Source organism: Saccostrea echinata, unplaced genomic scaffold (genome assembly GCF_033153115.1).
Source record: "Saccostrea echinata isolate AGI-Se365-2 ecotype Australia unplaced genomic scaffold, CSIRO_AGI_Sech_v1 ptg000001l, whole genome shotgun sequence".
Classification (NCBI taxonomy): Eukaryota; Metazoa; Mollusca; class Bivalvia; order Ostreida; family Ostreidae; genus Saccostrea; species Saccostrea echinata.
In genome coordinates this window covers 10,578,425-10,602,254 of record NW_026889750.1, presented here as the reverse complement: position 1 = coordinate 10,602,254, position 23,830 = coordinate 10,578,425, and the positions used below count along the sequence as shown (strand labels likewise).

The 23,830-nt window shown below is 31.1% G+C and overlaps 1 protein-coding gene across 3 annotated transcripts in view; it reads right to left on the bottom strand.

Annotated features, from left to right (window-relative positions):
• Positions 1-23,830, bottom strand: part of LOC133187432 (uncharacterized) — a 53,866-nt gene that overhangs the window by 759 nt on the left and 29,277 nt on the right. Inside the window, exons 2-4 of one of the 3 annotated variants that reach the window (XM_061322840.1) lie at positions 14,347-14,494; positions 3,468-3,590; positions 1,741-1,890 (exon numbers count right to left, since the gene is read on the bottom strand). In XM_061322840.1, coding sequence (XP_061178824.1) covers positions 1,741-1,890; positions 3,468-3,537 — 220 coding nt within the window. In that variant the 5' untranslated portion in view covers positions 3,538-3,590; positions 14,347-14,494. Of the gene's footprint in view, positions 1-1,740; positions 1,891-3,467; positions 3,782-14,250; positions 14,296-14,346; positions 14,495-23,830 lie in introns of those variants that run through there. The other 2 variants (XM_061322993.1, XM_061322916.1) reach the window with 2 other exon arrangements.

Here is a 23,830-nt window from a genome sequence, read left to right as displayed (position 1 = left end):
ACAACCAAAGGTTGTTACAGACCATAGTTTGACCATTGTTATAAATTGGGTGGGAAATATCTGGAAGTATAAATGTACGTGTACTAGAAATATAGAGATCTCATAATGGGGTGAAAAAAATATATCATTAGTGTGGGTTATTATTAGGGATGTCAAATCGGTCAATTTTTGACAATCGGTTACTCGGACGTTTTTCCGATCGAGTACCCGGGTACTCGGTAAAACTGAAAATTTTCTTGAGCCCGGTTAAGCTCTGTTAAACCCCAAAGCTGTTTTTATCACGTTTATTAATTTATATAAACAGTTGAGTCAAAGGAAAATTATTTTTCGTACTAAATTTATTTATCAAATAAACACAAAAGGCACAGTTAATACATGAAAAATGACAAATGGTTTACAGTTTTTGTTTATGATCTTTTCATCAACTCAAAGGAAGACAATCTGTTGTGCAGGTTTGTGGTGATTAGACTAGCGAAAGGGAAGTAACGGACGTTGTTGGGATCGCTAGTCAATATTATTTCATATGACAATGTCGGTTGTTTCCCCCGTATACACTAAACTTTCTACGCAAACTTACTTTCAACACTTTTTTAATCTTTATTTATTTCTAAATATTTCTTCAACCTTGAAGTGGGGAGCGGCATTTCTATGCATGTCCGATTCGCTACCGTATATTAATTAAAAAATTTAAAAACGATTTGAAGATTATAGACCATACTTAAACTATGTTCACTGAAAACAATCATTGAAGCCATCCAAAAATTAGGATCACAATAGGTGAGAACAGCTGTGTACCAGGTGATTGGTCACTAATTACTGTATATACACAGCCACAGGCGAGAACGGGTGTTTTAAAGGTGTAGATGATGACACGCCAATTATCGTATGCATATTTAAATTATTGATAAGTTTTTGATAAAAATATGTACTTTGAAATAAGAAAAAATACTCTTCCGAGTAACCGAGTACCATTTTTAGTATTCGATACTCGAACGTTCGATCGAGTACCCGGTTAACCGGGTACTCGTTGACATCCCTAGTTATTATATATAGGAACATGATTGGAGTGTAAAGTTTTGCAAACAATTTAAAAAATGTTTTTTTTTTTTTAACTGAACATTTATGACTGCGTCACTATAATGTAATTATAAGAAATAAGAAAGTAAATAATGTGAATACATTTTAAAACGCTTTAATAAACATGATTTTTAAAAAAAAAAAAAATTATTTCTTTTTGAAATGTTAAAATTAAAAAAAAGAAGAATAAAACAAGAGAGAATGATCTAAATATAATCTATCAAAATTTGCTCTCTTGCCTTAAAGTTATTATCCTTATTCTTCTATATAAGAATTTGTTAACATCTAATTCGTAAGAGTAATTAATGAAGCCAAGACTAAGGCTTGATCCTTTTGTCTTGAAATTATTACTTTGCTTACTTTTTCTCTACCCTCAGCACCGAGTTTACAACGAACTTTTGAGCATGATCACTTTTCATTTTTTTCACATTTGATTTTTTTTGTTTATGCCTTGTTTATTTCTATTCTTAATTTTATTATTTTTTTGTACTTTGCAATCGTCAATTAATAAGGAATAATTTTAAGTATAAAAAGCCAAGTGCAGGGCAGTTATTTTTTATCATATTCTCATTCAGAAAACTAATGAAGCAATTGACATCACAGATAGTTTTGATATTTCGAAAACTTTCTGCTTGCATATATATAATTTACAAATTATAATACCTTTTCCTTTGGGAAGTTCTCGTTGAAGGGCACATTTAACGTCTTCCTCTTCTCCACTGCATGGCTGTGCTGTAAACTGATATGGTTTAAAGTACATGCCGCAAGCTGGATTCTCCAAATTATTACAGTGGTAACACTTCAAGGATACGACTGAAAAACATGGAAAAATCTTCAAATCATAAGAATATAAAGTTTAAAAATTTCAGGTTCCGCCAACCTTATTTGTTAAATGTTACTACCTACACTTTATTTCAACAATTTTACGGATATGGTGTCAAGAAGTATTATCATGGAATATGCGTTTTATGTCTCAACCACTCCTTATTTTTTTGTATTAAATAGGTTTGTAATTTCCTATGAACTTAAGTTTATGTTCTGATGACCAAGTGGTTCTTTCATCTTTGATTAGATTGAAGAAAACCATTATTAGTTAGACAGAGTATTAACATTCGCATTCCTCGAAGGTCATAAAGTAGAAATTGCTCTAGGAAATACATGCTGCCTGAAAAGCAGTACTCTAAATAGACTATGGTCACATGATTTTTAGACAAGTGAATAATCTGTCGACAAGCATGTTAGTTATCTGTTGACAAGAACTGTGAATTATTTGTAGGCAAGACGTGTGAATTATGTGTAGACAGGACACGTGATTTATCTGTAGACAAGACGTGTGAATTATCTGTAGACAAAACATGTAATTGTGTGTACATCATTTGAAAAATTTGAACTCGCGAAGAGTCTTTTGAATTACTTATATGGCCTCATACATATGCAACCATGCAAATAATTTTCCCTTTTACGGACATTCACCTTTTCTTTACACCAGATTGCATAATATACAATGTATCGTGTCAAATTTCACGAATTATATATATATATATATCAAGCTCAAGATCAATCTCTCTGAAATATAGTCATATCCTATTTATAGTTTATTTTATTGAACTTATACGCTACAAGTATGAATTGTATTGGGTTTTTTCAAAACTACGAACGATCGAGTATACTCAAATGTTTTTTTCTTTCAAACAACAACCCAATACCGAGCAATTGACTGAAAAGTATGAAGACAGAAAATTAATGTTAATGTTTTTTTTAAAGAAAAGCATAAACAACAAGGAGGAAAATATCGGCCATTATAAAAATGAAATGCATCAGCAAAGGAATTAAGACACAGCCATCTGGAAGTTTATGAAGGTGTAAAGATGCCAAATTGCTATTTATAAGTTCAAAGGCATATAAATCTTACCAACAGAGGTTTTATACATTGTTACTAATTTTATCTGTGTACTTTTACTCTTTACATCGAACTTTCCGAACCCTGAGAATCACAAACACAATAACAAATATCATAGTTGTTGTAGTTGAAGAGTTGAAGAAGTGAAGAGTCCATCAATGCGTTTCTTTTATGAATTATCATTGTAATTTGCAGTCTAAAAAATCATACTTTATTCTTTATAAAATTGAATGATAGATAGATGGATTTAGACTAAGATAATATCAACTGGATTGAAAATGATAATAAAAGCTAGGAAAAAAGTCAAGTTCACTTTCAACACGACATTTTATACAAAAATGTCCACTTCTTTGTGCTCATTCCTTGCAGAGTCATAAAAAGTTAAGAATTTTATCGATAAAAATCTGAATCTGAATAATCTAAATATGAATTCAAAAACACTTCTTCGTACTGTTTTATGTTGATAAATAACCTTTAACTTGATACTTACCGAATTTAATGAAGAAGCTGATAAATAAATATAAACCCCATCCACCATTTATCTGCATCTCACACACCATTCAGATTTCACTTCCGGTTAATCATAATTTATTATCCGACGGCAAGATCAGCCCTGTAAAAACATAAGAACTTGATTCTTAACAGATCAAAAAGTAAAGGCTGGTATTTTACACCATTCTAGGAGTCCTTTTGAATAACAATCAAAACTGAGAATTACGATAGAGCCACTACATGCTACAGTCTGAAAGGCTGTTACTCTGTATTGCAAAGGATGACAAATCAATCATACAGTGTTTACCATTAATGAGGGTGTAGATTTGGTGAGAAATATTGGTGAAAACAGTTATACAAAATGAAAAAGCCTGGCAAAAAGGAACAGGGAAATTGTCAGTTACAGAAGATACTGCAACGGACAACAAATCAACGAAAAACAATTACCATTCACATTTTATGGCGTAAGCTTATCGATTATTTCACAATTTTCAAAATACTATAAATAATGATAAATGAGTGTGATTGTCAAAATAACCATTTAAAATACTCTTTGTTTGTGAATGTGGGGATATTATTTCAAATTGCTTTGTGGCATTTTTTCTTGCCCACCTTCAGTTATGTGTATATTCCAGAATAAATTTGATAATCTGTTACAAATGCAAATTGCTGAGAGAAATATGCTTAAACGTGCTTATCTAACACAAAGAATTGTCATAGACTGTGAAAATAATGAATAAAACATGAGTATAAGTATATGATGAAGCTTCAACAATTTTTTTTTCACGAAAGTTTTTATTTTAAAAAATTAATTTAATAAATAGATTAATTAATGGGGGTTTCCACTGGCCTTTTCTCGTCAAAAATTTCCGATGTTTTGACAACGATCCATGGAAAGGTTAATTTATTTTTGGTTTATGTTAAATTACAAATACAAAAACATCGCCAATACCTATAGTTTCAATACAAATATCAGATACAAACAACAATACCAACAAATATCCAATACATGCAAAGACACTAAGTTCAACCAAAAGTTCGTTGGCCACAGCATAAGGCCAATGTAGAAGTTATATCTAGAATAAAATAAAAGTAAGCATCAATGTGTGCATCATTTAATTCTTCATCAAGTATTCATTAACTGAAGTTTTCCTGTAGCGAAACGCGAAGAAATGATTATGTTTTTTTCTCCTATTATCGCTATACAGGTAGTAACTTGCAGAAGCTTCTCCCATAATTAATTGTTACTTCTCTCTCTCTCTCTCTTTCTCTCTCTCTCTCTCTCTCTCTGTGTTTGTGTGTGTGGGTGTGGTTGTTCATAACATGTACACCTGATGCGATTTTGATAAGCTGCTTTCACCTTGAATGATTCCAATTTTCTACGTTTCAAATTGAACCAAAAAATGTAAGTAATGGGAGAAGCAGATCCCATAACCAATGCTCGTTAGTAACAGGTTTTCTCAAACTATTGTTCCTTACTTCCTTTTAATTTTCAATAGATACTTTTTAAACACTTGGTGGTCCCTTTAAAAATATTCTAAAAAATTAGGAACAAGAGTTTGAGGAAAAAAAAAACCCAGGTACTACAACTCGCGCTGATTATGGAGCCCATATTTCTCAATTTCTATTACTCTGTACATGAGAGATGCAAACGTATTCTGGTCAGTTATATTGGTATCCTTTCATTCAATGTTGAGGACAAATTACAAACTAATTTTTCAGAATACACACATATATATTTATATTTAACGATCATTTTTACAGGGTTTTTTGCAAGTCATTTATAGTTGCCTTCTTGCATGTCTCTGCTAATATTCAGTCCTGTTTAATAAGGCTTCTCTGCCTATACGTCTTGAAGAAAAATAGATGTTAGCCTCCTTATTTGCCCAGGGACTCCTTTACTGTGTAATTGCATGTCTGTAGTTGATATAAATAAGATTTTTGATTATATCGAACGAATATAGAGCACAAGAGAATGTTAAATGTAAACTTATTTGATTTCAGAGAAGTGAAAGTATATATATATATATATATATATATATATATATATATATATATCATGTATATATATTGGAAACCAGAGAGATAACAATGGTAAATATGTATTGGAATATACAGCTTTATGTCAGGGAAGTAGTTTTAACATTTTAATGATGTAAAAGAAATATATCTCACATTTGTAGGAAATTGACATTTAAGTACAGCACTGACTGAAAAAAAAATAATAGCGAAAAACATGCATAGTGTTTCATTTAGTTGTATGTTATCCTAGATTACGAGAGTACTGTTGTGCAACACATATATGGAATTGTATATATATATATATATATATATATATATATATATATATATATATATATATATATATATATATATATATATATATATATATATATGTACGTACGAGTATGGTTTTCTAAACAAGCTTTTTTTTCTTTGACGATTGTTCTTCGTTTACATCTTTCACTCATTAGAGTTATTGTTGCCAAGAAATCAGAACACTTTTCATATAAAGTTTATCATCTTTGCATTTATCCACTTCTTGTAACATTAAGACAAAAAGTTGCCTAAAGGTAGTATGTTCGAGAACTGTGTAGTTTTTTCATAGTAAATATAACTATATTGATATATCATTTATGATGGAAAGGGAGAATTAAAATTCTGTGTGAAAGTATCATGAACAAAGCATGCAAACTGCACATTGCCTTAAATCATCTTTATTGATTTTTTTTTTGTTTTATATTGATTTAATTTCATACAGGAAATTTATGCCAAACTTAAAATAGTATATATCCTATAGGGTATGATTAATGCCTGTGGATTAAATGTCAATTGAGTAATAAATAATTCAAATCAAACAATAACACAAAAACAAAATCTCAGCCCTTATTGGTGAATGAAGCTGACAAGGATTTGAAGTTTGGTAATTGTTTCTCTTGGTGTACATGTATCACAAAAACGAAAACAATGCAATTTCCTGAAAACTTATCCTACATCAAGCGACATTTTACACATATAAAAAACTTGACGTAGATGTCAGGATTTTTTAAAGTAACAAAAGTACTTAATGCAAAAAAATCAAGTATGTAATACACACGTTTTTTTCCAGCCCTTTAAAGAAATCTCTGACATTCATATTTTTGTCGTTTACTAAATAATGAATTATAAGGAAGGGAGGTCAACATTACCGCTACATTGCGAAAAATTTCAACTCATTACGGCTACATTTTCTCAAATTTTCGGGCGATCATTACCGCTACATTTTATCAAAGGGACTTACGTCGACAACAACTCATTACCGCTACATACCGAATCGGCCAACAATGGCACGGGCTATGAGTTCCATTCAATATAATTCACTCAGGAGAATAACAACACAACGGAAAAAAAAAAAAAAAACTGAAAACAAAATATGACAGTGGCAGAATTTCAAAGACTGTGTGTTTTATCTATGGATAGTGCTTAATTTTAAACTTTGCAAAATGTTTTATGAAATTTAGCAGATTTTAAATAAAAAATGAAGAAAATAAAAACATCCTGCTTCACCTCCCCATGTGAGCAGGGGAAACAGGTCTTATGCATATATATATATGTTGTACTGTACACGCATAAGACGCTGGCTAACGAAAGAGGCAATGTAGCGGTAATGTATACTTTTAAATGTAGCGGTAATGTATCCTTTTTTGTAGCGGTAATGTGCATGTAGCGCTAATGAAAATTTTGAAGATACGCAATTTTGAAAATGTAATGATACGCACCCCAAAGGAATTCGATGAATGAGTACTCATTATATATAATTCATTACTTAGTAAATGACACCTTCACTAAGCATCAAAGTCACATAGAATCTTTAAGATTACCAATTTACTGAAAAAGCTTAATATTGCTTTTTATTTAATCTAATTTTTGACACATTAACGGACAATTTTTCGCAGACATTAGCATACTATAATTAATAACCCCTGTTTCATTATACTTCAAATGCTGCACAAATGAAGAAGGAAAAAAATCTTCCTTCCATTCTGAGAAATTCTGGGTTACATTTTTAAAATGAAAGAATGCTTCTTTTTTATTTTTACATTTTAAATGAACGATGAAGTTAAAAGACAAGGGCACTAATCATGTTTGTGATTCTGTTTGAAGAAAATGGTTTATGACAAATATGCAAATTTTGTGATAAATATAGGTATTCTGTGAGATTTTGTTCCTTGGGGCATTTTATGATTTTTAGAAGATTATTATACTGTAGTTGAAAGTTTAATCTAAGGATGAAAAATAATTTTTTGAACAATTGAAATTATAGAAAAAAAAAAAAAAACATTAGAAAAAAAAATCCTTGAAAATTTTCTGAAACTTCATTTTATTAGTTTAATAATTCGGTTCGACTATTAACCTTCCTAATTTATTTGGTCGAGTCTGGTATAACGCACATATAAAAATGCAGTTCTGGCCTTGAATAAAATAATTTTTATGGCCTTAGGTTCGTGACGTAACAATATTGGTTTGTTTGTACACTTGAAATGTACAAGTGCTTGTATGTTGAAGTGCCATAACAATTTACCAAATGGCTACATGTTGGCAATAAACAAAAAAGAAAGGGACTGATTATCCTTGAACTTTTTGCTGAAGAGTTTGGGTTTGTACGTGATGGTTTGGCAATATGAAAAAAAAATCACTTTTATTTTTGTCTTTTTATGCACTTCTAGATTTAATCATTTAATCATTGAGGTCGTATATGTTTTTTAATTTTTGTTTTATTATTAATCTGATGAAAAATTACAACTTTTTTATGCCACTGGTCATAAAAGAGAATGGAATATAACACCTCATACTTGGAAATCGACGGAGAAACAATTCTTGTATGAGCGGAACGAATAACTTCACATTGACAAATCTCTAGCTTTTCATAATAACTTAACAACAACAACAGCAAAAAAAAAAAAAAAAAAAAAAAAAAAAAAATCACATTTCCACGTGATATATTCGAAACTTCTAATTCAAACCTCAACAAATGTTTTCTACTATTACAAACATCAAAGTTAGTGCACAATGAAGATTTTTAAAAAGAAATTTCTGAGTTAAGCATGTTTGAAAGCAACCAAGTGCTTATCAAAAGAGATTTCAGAAATGAATCGGTATAAACAAATATCAAAAGAAAATAAGGTAGTTATCTGCTTGTATCAAATAATCAATTAGTAGCTCATAAAATACAGAGCATGAAAGAGACACACAAAATATCTGAGATCAATGAGGAAAAAAGAAGAAAATTAATCATGTATACTATAAATCTATACATGTTCTTGCTCTTCTTTTTTCAGATATCTTTATGCATATTGTAGCTTCAGATCTTAATGACAGACAGTCACCTGGGGTACTACTGATGTGTACATGTTATGAATTTTATACAAAAAGCTGTCTATATGGTAAAATGGATGAAGCAAACTATCAGAATCAGTATTGATATAAAATTTTGATATGACGGACTGCTCGATTGAAAAAAAAAATATAGCACCTAGAGAAATAAAGAAGAAAAAAATCAATCTGGTTCCATTTTTGAAGAAAAAGACATTGTATAAATTACAACATATATTGATGCAAAAACTTAACCCAATAATCAGGTACATGAAAACGATAAATATGTGAAGAAAATTTCTGGATATTGGACATGTTTCTGATATAGTCTTTCTTATCTTTGTATCCGCTTCACCAAATTGTTATAAATTTAAAAAGACGATTATTATCATGATAGAAATTAAATGTCTTTTACGCATAGTATTCAGTGCATCCCCTTTGAGTCACGGCGGGGAAAAAAAGATACATTTCAGGTAAAATGGAATTAAAATTCGAAGCATATTACACGTTTTAATGAATAATTTATTTACTTGAATTCCTTAAAGAATTTGCAGGTTTTAAAATGAGTTTTTGCACAATAATGAACGAAGGTTTATTGAATTCAAAGCACAAAATGAAAACATGTGCATTTGCAGAGAACATGTTAATGTTACATACTTCTTTCATACTGATCAGGTCCCATACGTTCATTGACATACACATAGAATGATCAAATTGTAACCTTAAAATCAACTTTTACCCCAGATAGATGTTATAACCACAGATGAACATCAGAAAAGTGCAATTGTTTATGATTTCTAATTCAGATCATATGTATCGAAAATGAAAACTCATTCAATTAAATAAATGTGACAACAATAAAAATGGCGAGAAAATTTCAAAGGAGATGTAATAAGCGCTTATTGATTTATGTGCAGGAGATATGCCAAGAAAGTATCATTCTTCTATTCTCTTACTTCCTGTAATACAAATGTCTAGAATTGATTTGCATTAATCAGAAACAATATGGCCAATCATTAGAGAAGAGGGATATCTAATAATAAGACAGGGCACATAGTATAGTATAAGCATTTGCATTAAACTGTACCAAATATCCGTGTATGATGTTTATTTAAAAGCTTTCTTTGATGTTTCTAGACGTTATTTTTAGGATCCATACGATTGTACCTAGAAATTTCTTTGTATCAGTCGACAGGGAATCAAAGTGGTAAATTTCCATAAATTTCCATAAAAGTTTTTATACTGTTTTGATTAACCACTTCAAATGATTATAATATAGTTAAATTAACGCCGTGGGCAGATTTTAAGAAAACTGAAGTGAGAGTTGATAATGGAATACGATTGACTGGGCTTTGTCTCTTGACTTCAGGTTGAATTAACTATCCTCCTCCAAGTATATGAGGATGTTTTGTCAGAAGTTGTTGACACTTTGATATCAACATATCTTCAATACTTGGAACCTTTTTGCTATATATTTTTTTTATTAATGGTGAAGTGTGCATATGGTTCTATCTATCTATCTATCTATCTATCTATCTATATATATATATATATATATATATATATATATATATATATATATATATATATATATATATATATATATATATATATATATATATATATATATATATATATATATATATTAATGGAAGCGTTACTAGCTTGTACACTTTTATATATGTAGTTTCATATTGAATGGCGATTTCCTACATAAATATGCACTTTAATGACAAGGAGAAAAAAGTCCACATTCTTTGATTAATGTAAAGTGCTTGAGACTCACCTAATATAAACACAATTAAAGAAAATCATTATTACTGTAATTATATCACAGCATGAACTTTGTTCCCTTAGGTTTCAGAATAATTGAACATAATTTTGATGAAATATGAAGATAACGAACAGTAATCAAGCTCAAAAGTCCATTGAAACAAAACAAATTGGGAGCAGAACAAATACGGACTTCTAAAAACACCAGAGGTGGGATCAGGTGCCACGGAGGAGTAAGCATCCCTGACGACCAGTCACACCCGCCGTGTGCTCCTTGCCATGATCGACCAAACGGAAAAATCCGTAGACAATTCAGTGGGAAAATAATGGCCTAACAAATTGTATGAAAAAGTCAGTCAGCATTCGATTTAACCACAGACTGTACTTGCTGACAAGACCATTGTATTGACCGTAGAATTTGCGAAATGTAAACTTCAAACGAGACTGTTGATATCCTTATATTACAGTGTATCAACTTATTTGTTAATAGTTTGTATTGTTCTCGAAATCGTTCGTAAATGTACGTAGTGCATGCTCTTGCGTATCGAATCAACTGGTGAACATAAACTCCATATGCAGGTTATAATGGTATATTGATAAGGTATATTGAAAGTTGAAGATGCTGATATACATAATCTTAGAGTGTTTGTTGAAAAAGTGTTTCATATTTTGTGATACAACATCTATTTCCTAAAAGAAATTTCAGATACTCAATACAATTACAAGAACTCTAAATATGGTAAATCATAGGTAATCAGCATCAAGTTTGTCGGTTGAAAGTGTCGGTTATGAAATAACAGTTGTCATTGTGCTCATTTGCATTGACAGAACAATAGGACATTCGTGCAAACTTCATACAGATACCATACAGAGCCCTTTACAATCTAAAATATGTTTCAGGTCTGATAATGTTCTATATCCCCTGAACTGTAAAACCATATCCTTAAGATTTAATATCTGCATTTGCCAGGACCGGAATTATTGATGAATTGTCTACACCAATCTCTATCATTTTGTGTGATATTGCATACTAATATGCAAGCTACAATAAATACTTGGTATGATTTCTCTATGGAAAACATCCCGAGATTGCAATATGGAAATTTAGATTTTCAATTATAGACTTAGGTATATTGTTGATGATACTGAGGTGTGCTCTTTCCTTAACATGTATTTCAAAGTTGAAAGTCACTTAATTAGTGACTTCAAATTTGCATAAGATGTTCCTTATCACATTAAGATTTGTTGTGACCTTCACTGTAAAAAATGTGTTTACAATTCAAACACTTTTCTAAACACTTTCTTGTCACCTCCTTTTTTATATGTTTAATTTCTAAACATGTAAAATTCCTAAACATGTCTTAGAAAGTGTTTAGAATTTAAACACTTGTGTGCTTAGAAATTAAACATATCTAAACACATAAACACAAGTGTTTAAATTCTAAACACATAACAGCAGATGTGTTTAAAATCTAAACACATCATAAGTTTAATTTGTACCTGCAGAAAAACAAAACACTCTCGTAAATTTAGGCACAAAAAGTATATGTTTTTTAAATGCGCATTATTGTCAAAATTTTCAAAATATGTAACCAATATTAATTATTTTCCATAAAGCCACTGAACGTTGGGATATGTATTTAATTATACAATGCAATGGACACTGTGCGATGTACATGTACTTAATTTACACAAATAATGTAGGAGATGGAACTGAATAGATTTGATTAGTCTCAACAATTCAATCAGAATGACACATAATTTATAATGTACACATAGATAACAAACTTTTAATCTTCAAAATTATTAAGAAAATAATATTAAGCTGACAATTTAATATCAAAACTTCATTGAAAATTTTTAAAAGGCTTTATTAAAGAATTGTTAAACTAAAAATACAAAATGTATATTTATAGATATATTTATTATAATCATTATAATTTGAATCGGCTGCAGAGTTTTCCTCGTGTCAATCACAAAATATCAAATTTTATGAACTTTCAGCAAGTCCCAAAGCACCACATATTATAATCTATATCCCATCAATAACTGCCAGAAAGTAACCCATTTCGAATGCACGAGGATACCTAATTGTAAACACTGTCGAATTAACACAGTAGTCTTCAACAAATGAAGGTTTCAAAGTGTTGATTATGGAACAACAACATTGCAATTGGAGATGACACCAAGTACTCTGATACGTTGTATTTTTAGTTCGATCTGGACTACGTACGGTGCCTGTAGGAAAGAAAGCCAGATTTTAGAAAAAGTACACTATCACTGATATTTTACATTACTTAGAAAAACAAAATTGTTCAAGTCTTCGTGAAACTACACTGATATAAATATAGTTGTTTTTAATGACATTTAATATTATTTTCTCTCCTGCAAGTCTATGAACGAATTCAAGATATCTCAAGTCAACTTTATTTATGTTGCTCATCGTGGTTAACTAATGCAAAGAAGAAGAAAACAAACCTTTAATGTATTGCAGTAACAAGATGCCCTTTCACGTATTTCACTATTTCGTCATGGTTATCCCTTGAATTGGGTTGTCATAACTCTCATTGATACATCACCTTAGCTTGTTGTGTTTTCTTTGTTTAGATAGCCGCTCAAATTAACGTTCAAATATATGTGTGTCATTACCGGGAAGATAACTCTGCACTTTACAGTAAAATGTGTTTAATTTCTAAACGCGTTTAGATATAAAACATGTTAAGACATAAGTGTTTAGTTGTTAAACACAATACTATACACGTTTAGATCTAAACATGTAATAGAAGTGTTTATTTCCTAAACACAATTTTTACAGTGTTGGAAATAAATTTTCAAATTCTGGAAAACTTTACAGTAAACAAATTTTATTATTATGGATGACAAGTTGGAAGGAAAAACTTTATATCGACAGTGTTTTATTAATAGCACAGATCTTATACATGTAAAGTTTTGAATCAGACATGCAGCTAATACTTAAAGAATCTGGGAAGATTACTAGAACTTCAACATCTAGTCTAGAGGAAAAAAAGTACTACCGCGATTTAGATAGGACTAATGCTGTACAAAAATGCAATATATGTAAAGTATTTTGTGGGAAAACATCCATGAAAATATTGAAAGTACAATTCATACTGTTTGGTACAAAAATTTTTTAAACGAAGAAATTGTCATGTACTTTGCTGCAATCGTGATCGTTATTCAAGTGAACACCAAAGTGTTGGTTTTACGTCATTGATAAACTGATGAGAATCAAGTTTCTGACAAGCAAATGTCTTATGGTCATATAATTTGTCTTTTTATTTACTTGTTTAACTCTCTTGAACTATTTACAATTCTAGTATGTAAATGTATTTAATTTTTTCTACGTTTCTTTCAACTCCTTGCAACCACCTTAAATGAGAGCTGCGTAGGAATTTTTAATGCTTATTTATGTCGAATGTCATGTTATGTACATTTAATATATTCCGCCTCTAATAATACTTCTCATTAACACAATTCCTCTGAAAGGTGTTCAGTTCCCACGTTATCATACAATTGAAACTATGCTTTACCAAAAATGAATAGAGCTTTTAAAATAATAAATCTTAAAACACATAATTCATGAAAAAATATTCTATTTACAAACGTACCTATTTCAAAGAAAGATTTTTACTTACTTATGGAAAACATAAATCCTACCGTTCTTTTCTCTCACTTCAAATTTTTTTGTTAATACGATTATAGACTTCCAGATATTGCCACAGGCTCTGTACCTCGTTTACAGATATTGCCGCAGGCTCTGTACTCGTTTCCAGATATTACCCCCACAGGCTCTGTACTCGTTTCCAGATATTACCCCACAGGCTCTGTACTCGTTTCTCAGTTACACCACTCCTTAGTATTGGATTTCCCTCTATAATTCTGTAAAAGCAATATGACACATCTTTACTTTTACCACATAATAGATCGATCTGACTTGAGCCAGATTATCTATGTTTAAATAACAGTTAAGACGCAAAGATATTTATTTTGGAATCAGTTCTCTGTACAAGCATATGAAAGCTTAATAATATGACATTTTAGGAGTTCTTACGTGTCAATTGCAGGATTACTGCATGGTATTAATACATGCATCAAGAGTTGCTGTTTAACCCTTTCGGTTCATATGCTGAACGAGTACATGTAGGTTCCAAAAAAATATAATAATATTTTCTATCATTTTAACGAGTTTGAATTTAATGTTGAAATCAGTTTTATAGAAATTAATAAACAAAGCATCGTCTTGCTCGATTTCAATCTTGTGTTCATTCTTCTTCTAAACAAACTATAGAATTAAATCATACATTTCATGATTTTAAAACATTTGTTTTTCTTACATTCCTCATATTGTAGGAAGTAACCACAATTAATGCGACCAAATTTTCGAGCATACAGCATATATAAAGAGTTTTAAGATTAAGGTCTCCCGCACAATCCACAACTGAAAACACTTTCACATGGACCTAAAGCAGGTACATATATATCACGTATATTGTGTGTAATTTTTCGATATTGATTTTTTTTTTTTTTTGATAAAATAAGAAATTAAATAATTTGTATTGAGAGAACAAAAAGGATAGAAAATCAGTGACATTTAATTGAAAAGTAATACTCCACTTTCATTACGATCAATATCATTTCTCAACCTAGGGGTGATTTGCTAAGAATTTTGAGTATTTAATGGCTGTTTAATGAAAAATCTTCCAGTGTATTTGAAAAACCAACAATGAACAGGACATACACACACACACAAATACAAACAAAGAAACAAAAAAAAAACAAAAAAAAAAAAAAACAAACAAACAAACAAACGAAAAAACCCCCCCCCCCAGCAACTTAACAACAAAACTAACAAACAAAACCAGAAAACCCCAATAGAATAACGATTAACGTACGAGGAAAAAAGTGTATTTAATCTTAAAATATGTATTGAAAGAAGCAGACCGCCAGTTCTTTTTTTATCATCAGCAACGGCTAGCACTAGAATTGAAACGCAAGTGGTTAATTTAAGGTCAAGAAAGTATCAAGGGGGCGATTAATGCTTGAGTATCACAGATTCTAAATGTTTACATACTGTTAAAAAATTCCCAAATTAACTTTCCCTTGTCTTAACCAATATTTTGTAGGGTGCTCTCAACTTTCTTTTTGCATGGTGAACATTACAACTTTGAAAATGCATTTTTCGAGTAATATGATTCAACTGCCATACGCAATGAAGAATTCTATACAAAACATACTTTTAGTTATTTACAACAGTCTCTTGATGCTAAGCTTCTTTTTTTGTTGGATTAATGCAGCAAGAACAAATGCATTTTGTCTTAAAAATATACATTTCAACTTTAATTAGAATTCACAACGCTTTACAATTATCTTTTATATATATTCTTTCAGTACCATGGTGCCTAAATGTTAGAAAAACTAAAGAACACACACACAGAGAGAGAGAGAGAGAAAGAGAGAGAGAGAGAGAGAGAGAGAGAGCATTCACCTGCTAATGCTGTCTTAGGTGACTTGTCCTAATACTTCCATATTAGGTAAGCTAAAAAACCTACCTAAAAATGTACCTACCATTATAACCTACCTACCTTCTCTACCTGCGGACAGTGCACGATGTTTTATCGATATTGTTGACATCGCTGTATATAATTCAAAGCACACATTTACACATTCAGCTAGCATTGTCAGCTATTTCAACATCCCAGGTTTGGATGACATCAAATCGACATCATGTCAACATTGCACTCTCCTATTCTGATTACATTGTCGATACAGCAATGCTGAATAATATATTTGTTAATCTCTTTTGCAATGTTAAACGTTATCGAGTTGATATCTTGTCAGCATTGCATTCTTTTTTATTGTTTACATCGTTTACATCGTTGTCATTGCAATGTCGGACGATATCGAGTCGACATCGTTTCAACGTTGGATTCTGTTTTTTTGTTTACATCATTTACATTGTCGACATTGCGATATTGGTTCTTCTTTCTTGTTTACATCTTTCACTTCTTCGACATTTCAATGTTGAACGATATCGAGTCAACATCGTATCAATATTGAATCTTTTTTTCTTTTTTTAAATCGTTCACATCGGCATTATCGCAGCGTTAGACGATGTAAACTCAGTATCAAACCAACATTGTTTACAGCGATGTTGACGATGTAGACATAGAAATTATAAAATTGTAAAGATGTACACTCGATATCATATCAACATTATCTCTTATGCGATGTCGATGATGTCGGCATACAATGTAGAAATGATAACAATGTAGACGATGTACATGTAAACTCGATATCGCATCAACATTGTCAACATTGAGATGTCGACGACGTCAACATAGTGAATGAAAACAATGTAGACGATGTAATAATGATATCGATGTCAATATTGTCAACTTTGTGATGTTGACAATATCGAATTGATAAAGTGAACTGGACAGGAATGCAGTCATTGGTTATAACAGAACCTCCTTCCAACTTCGGTGAAATTCTCTATAACTAAATTTACAGTTTTAGATTGTAATACATGTACCAAAATTTCTATACAAAATAAATGAACCAAACAAATTGGAATGAAATCAGTATATCAGGCTTTAACACTATAGAAATTGTGTTAAGTGAATGAAATCATGATTATATTTGAAAGAGAGATAAAATATATTTATGGCATTAACAATTTACTATTTTACATACTTTTTATTCATTGAAGGAGGATAAGATATGGTGTTCTAGTGATGAGAGGATTATGGAAAGCAATAAGCAATTTAATGGGTAACTGGGCTATCAAAATACTTATTGCATTGATATAAATGAAATCATGATTATATTTGAAAGAGAGATAAAATATATTTATGGTATTAACAATTTTACCTGACTTATAATCGCATTTGTAAAGTAAATTTATTCCTTTGATATCAGTTTGAGTCTGTTTTTGTAAAATTCCTCGATACTATCATACATACATACTAATCAATATCACAAATTATCCAGGGAAAAGTACGTCCGTCACAATTTTAAACCATTAATTCAACTCTGTTCCAGTCTGGTATGTATGTGTCGAAGACACCCTTTTTGCAGATTTTACTGATAATGAATAATTATGAATCAAGATTTATTTTTTAAATTCTCCAAAAAAATTTTTTACGAAACAACATTTATTTTTACCATACCCTTATTATTAATTTTCTTTTAGGTCTCTTGGTTAAACATCAGAAAATATTATGCACTGGTATAGTGTCCACTGCAAACTTTTTTTTTTACAATGCCTCTCCTTTAATTTTTGTCTGATTTCAATAAAGATTGGTATATACGAGGGTCTTTTTATAAGTAATGCAACATACGATTTATCGTAATTAATGTAGAACTTTTTTTTCACAGTCGAGAAGTACTATTTGATGACTAATAATCATCGAAAACTGCATCCTTTTTCTTACAGTCTTCGCAAATAAATTTACTTTTGAAGTAAGCATGGTCGTCACTATAGTGAGTTGAAAACTGTTTAAGAATGTTAATCTGTATAAAAATGGTCTCTGCCAAGAAGATGAAAATGAGGGCGTACATGTATGTAAAAACAAAAATCGCTGACGAACCAATATAGAAAAATGTGGTTTTGATATCTGAAAAGACAAGTTTATTACGCTGTACAGTGTTTAGATGGATTAAGAAATCCAAAAATGGCAAAGGAGTGTTACAAAATCGCAGTTTAACTGGTCGATCAAAATCTGCAGGGACACCAAAAAATGTCGATGCTGTGAGCAATATGATATCTGTAAATGCCAGATTTACTGTGAAAGTCACTTAATATTTATTTCATCATCATAGTTTATAGAGTTCTGACAAAGGAATTTAAAAAGATTTCTAATTCTTTCCTTAAAGATGCCTAAGAGAATGGTCTATCAAATAATAAACATTATCTTTAAAGAAGTTATGATAAACTTGGGAGATGGGTATCAAAACACTGGTGCATTTTCTTTTGCATAAAAGGAAGAACAATAATAAAAAGCGGAATCAGAGAGAAATCTGTCTCTGATTATTGCAAGGAAAGAGTTCCAAACATGTTTTATACCGGTTATTTCTTTAGTAAAAACCGATCACGGTAGCCTAGTGGTAGGGCGCTCGCTTCGTGAACGGTAAGCCCGGGTTCGATTCTCGTTCGCCGCGCCGCGTCAAACCTAAGACCTAAACATGTGAAGTGTCTGTTCCTTTGCCAAGAACCCGGCATTCACTAAAAGTGAAAGTCACTCTTTCGGATGAGACCGTAAAAACCGAGGTCCCATGTCACGGTAGGCGTGGCATGATAAAGAACCCTCACTGCTCAATGGCCCTGAGTGCCGAGGATACGTCTAAATTTAAAGCCCTTCACCGGCATACGGTGACGTTTCTATATGAGTGAAAAATTCTCGAATGGGACGTTTTAAGCAATATTCAATCAATCTTTAGTAAAGAGGTCAGGTAATACACGAATCTACACCTAAAGGAAGGGCTATCAATGATAGTTTTTATGTTAAAATTGCATTGAGGAAAATCCAGCAGCTTTTCTGTGAGGGAAGTCCAAATACCGGTCCCCAAGTTAATTTTCCCCAAGTTAAAATTCTTTGATTAATTGCATAGATTTCTGATTGCACGTGTGTAGAGTCTTCCAAGCACAGGTGTGTGTACTGTTTGCTGGTGACGCAAGACTGGTGACAGTATTTGCTACGGACATGAAGAACTATCCCTAACAAAAAAAATACTTTAGTAAGCTATAGTTATCAATGATTAACAATATTAAATCAAAATTTCAAAGTTATCACTTTAGTAAATAAAAGTTTTCAAAGTTATCACTATAGTCTCATAGTGATCACTATAGTAAATCAAAGATTTCTAACTTATCACCATAGTAAATCAAAGTTTTCATAGTGATCTCTTTAGTATTTCAGAGTGTCATAGTGATCACTATAGTAAATCAAAGCTTTCAAAGTTACTAGTATCACTCAAAGTTATCACTAAAGTTAACTTAAGTTTTCATAGTGTCAAAGTTGTTACTATTGTTAACTATAGTAAACTATATCCAACTATAGTTAACTATAGTATTTTTTAAGGATACACCAGTTTCATAACAAGTGCAGTAGTTTTTCTTAAAAGATCAGCTGATCACAATGAAAATTCAAGTAAATTAAAAGTCGAATATCTTGGATATGGGGTAACCCATATATCTATTCTTGCTAGATCGCATTTTGCATTACTTTGCATTGAACAACCCTCGTATGTTATATGCATCAAAATATAAAATTCTATGTATCTAAGTCAAGGATGTTGGCATGGTAAATAAAACAAAATAACTGAATTTATTTTTTTTTCAAAATGCAACCTTATTTTTTTCAAGTATCACTTTAAATCAGACAAGAAAAATGATTCTATTCCTTAATTTTCAAGCACACGAGTTTGCCTTACTTACTAAAGATAAATAATTTAATTTACTTCGTCGTTCTGATATTTTTTATCATCTATGGCAAGTTTATTCATATTTTCAAGACTTCAAAACGAATATATGGTTTCTAGTTCAACGTTAACACTTTTCGTTTGGGTAGAATAAAACCTGGTATATATTCATCAAGGTACCGTTTCTTCATATATCGATTTTTACGTCGATAGTTAGTGCTATGTTAAATTATTCTTGTTTCTTTCATATTTATTTACACACTGAATTAATTGCCTACGGATTTTTCCGACCATGACAAGGAGCACACGGCGGGTGTGACCAGTCGGGAGGGGATGCTCATTCCTCCATGGCACCTGATCCCACCTCTGATGTTTTTGGAGGTCCGTGTTTGCTCTGCTCCCGATTTGTATTGTTTAAATGGACTTTGAACTTGAATACTGTTCGTTATCTCAACATTTTAACTATTGATACAATCCTTATTTTCATGTTCAGGAAAAAACATTTATCTTTCGTATATTTATAATCCTGATTTGATGAATAAAATTGACTGCAGTTCCCGTTATATAAGATCTTTATATAAATATACATCCAGTCACAACTTGAATAGCACATAGATCATATAAGAGGTAAAAAATTGTAAACAGTATAATATACAATCATAAAATATAATTGTATCGAAAAAAATATTTACGTTCGGATTATACACGAGACTCTCATTACGACATTGAATTAATTCCATAATCCTTGGCTTAAAAAGTCACTCATTTATCAAGTTAACTTTAGGAGCCACCTGCTGTTGTCATTGGTAAAGACTGATTGAGGTTAAGATTGTCAAGGCTTGCCCTTAAATCTTAATTATGAAGCACTTCTTGACAATTTGACACAGTCAAATCAATATAAAGGTATACTCTTGCTGTAAGGGTACGGAAGTCAGTTCATTTGATGTATAGGTAAAGGAAAAAAAGAAATATAAAATATACTGTTCTTTAAATGTTCTGAATGCCTCTTAAAGATATTGTCTCTCCATAAATTCATTTGATTGCTGTCACCTTGACGTTCTTATTTTGATAACACCCAGATGTGTAGTTCGTCATTAACATTGTGTGTTTTAAAACTGAAAGAAAATTGGATTTTATATGTTATATGCTAAAACAAACAATAGCGTATGTCATTCCGAACTGATCTCAACGTTGCAACATTGGAGTTGAAAGCTAGGTAACTATTATTTTAAAGTTTTGTTTTTTATTTTTCATTTTTACATGTGCACATCTTAAATGTTTGTCTTATAGATTTAAGAATATTTTCGCTGTAATATTTCAAATTTTCGAAATTTAACCTTATTTGGATCCACGAAAGCGACAGACAGTCTTAAATTTTAAATCCCAGAAACTTATGAATACATAGACACATGAATATTATTCGGTTTGAAATACCTTTAGATAAGGGAATATACGGTGTATATTTTATTGAAATATCCCTCTTTTGTTTTAATGGCAACAATGGCAAAGTTTGTCGTACTGATATACAATGTATTGTACAAATACAGCCATTTTATGAGGTCGATCCGTAGATATATCGACTTAACAGAAAATCATATCCACTGAGCACGAAATGCGAAGTCGATGTGATTTTCTGTGAAGTCGATATACTTATGGATTGACCGAATCAAAGGGCCACAATTGTTACATTATAAGAAAAATACAAACGAATTCATTATGTAGGAATTTGTAAGTTTTACGGCTTTTTCACCAAAACAAACATATCTTTGGATCTTTCCTAAGTTATTTTGAGTAATTCAAGTCAACTTGATGGCAAGCAAACTAATAAGATGTTTTGAAATACACAGTAAAAATACAAATCCGGAGCAGAGCAAACACGGACCTCAAAAAACATCAGAGGTGGGATCAGGTGCAATAGAGGAGTGAGCATCCCCTGCCGACCGGTCACACCCGCCGTGTGCTTCTTGTCATGGTAGGGAAAAACGGAGAAATCCGTAGACAGTGCAGTGTGTAAATAAATATGACAGGAACAAGGATATATATATATATATATATATATATATATATATATATATATATATATATATATATATATATATATATATATATATATATATATATATATATATATGCTGAATGTATATCGGTCGGTCTGAATCGAACAAATATTTTTTTCAGTGTAGTTCACGCATTCAAATGACACTTGATTTTCATGCTGCTGAATTAATTCTTTAACCTATTTAAAAACGATTCTATAAGTGGTGATCACAATAGCAATAGCATCAAAACCCTCTTAAAATACATGTATTCATTTAAAACAGAATCTTACTTACTCATACACTGTTAGATAAAGCCTGTCCTTTCGAAAAGTCTAAAGCGTTTAATCATCTCATAAATATCATTTTTCAGTATGCCATTCCCGTTCACACGTTTGGTATTTATAAATAAAACCAATATATAAAACCAATATATATATATGAGACACCTTCATACAACAAAAGAAAGATGTGGTCAAAATTCAGCAGCTTCTGTCAATAGTTCGCACTGCACAGGTGTCAAAAACAGATGATTGTATAAACAAACTGAATATAGTTATCGATTCAATCTTATAGGGAGTGGCCTAATCTTTAATTTTATTGATTTTTAAAGAAATCTGTGTAAGGTGTGTAAAATACCGGTACCATAACTCTCTGGTATATTTTTGTTTAACTTTGCACGTAATATGAATTGATGTGTGGGTTTTTTTAAATGAGGAATAAAGTTGACGTCATAATTTCACGTTTCAATGATCTAATATTTAAAAAAAGTAGTGTGAAAGATGAAAATGTACTTTAACATGCATTACAAATGTTAACTTCAATGTCATGTAGATTTTCCCCTTATTTGTAAGCGATTTACATTCTGATTGATTGTGTGTTGTTTTACGTCCCGTTCGAGGATGTTTCACTCATATAGAGACGTCACCATAAACTGGTGAAGGGCTTCACATTTAGACCTTTACTCGGTACTCAGGGCCATTGAGCAGTGAAGATTCTTCTTCGTGCCAACGCCTATCGTGACACGGAGCCTCGGTTTTTAAGGACTCGTAACTTTCAATTCAAAGTGCCGAGTGCTTGGCGGAGGAACAGTTGCTTCCTATTTTTTATCGACTTAGGTCAGTCGCGGCCATGATTCGAACACACGACCTTCCGATCACGGAGCGAGCGCTCTACCGACTGAGCTACCGTGACGGTAATTTGTATTCTGTAGATATACATGTACTTGAATTCAACTGCAGAAAGCATTATGTCTGAGGAGAACTAGAACACAAACTATGACTATACTATCTTTTGTCAATCAACATGACCCAAATTTGTAATTGCTAAGAGCGCATGTTAAAGACTCTAGTATTAAGTGAAAATAATGAATGAAATTATTATTATTATTATTATTATTATTATTAAAGAATATTGATAAGAAAATCAAAGTAACAACACTATTTTCCGACTTAAATGTTTTTCCCCTCTTGTCATTATTTTGCTCTGTCACTGTGGAACATGATATGTGAAATTGACCTTAAAAGACCATTTCCTGTCAAAAACTTCGCAAAAATAAAAATAAGAAAGAGTAGCATTGTTTTGCTAAGGGAAAAGCAGAAAGAGCAGAAAATTATAAAGCTACTGGAACATGATATATACGATGTCTATTCTGTCATCAAATCGTTATTTCTAATGATTTTTGGCATTTCCACTTCAGATTAGGACATAATTTTTGCAATCCACCAATTGATATTTTTAAAAAGCCCATTTTAACTTT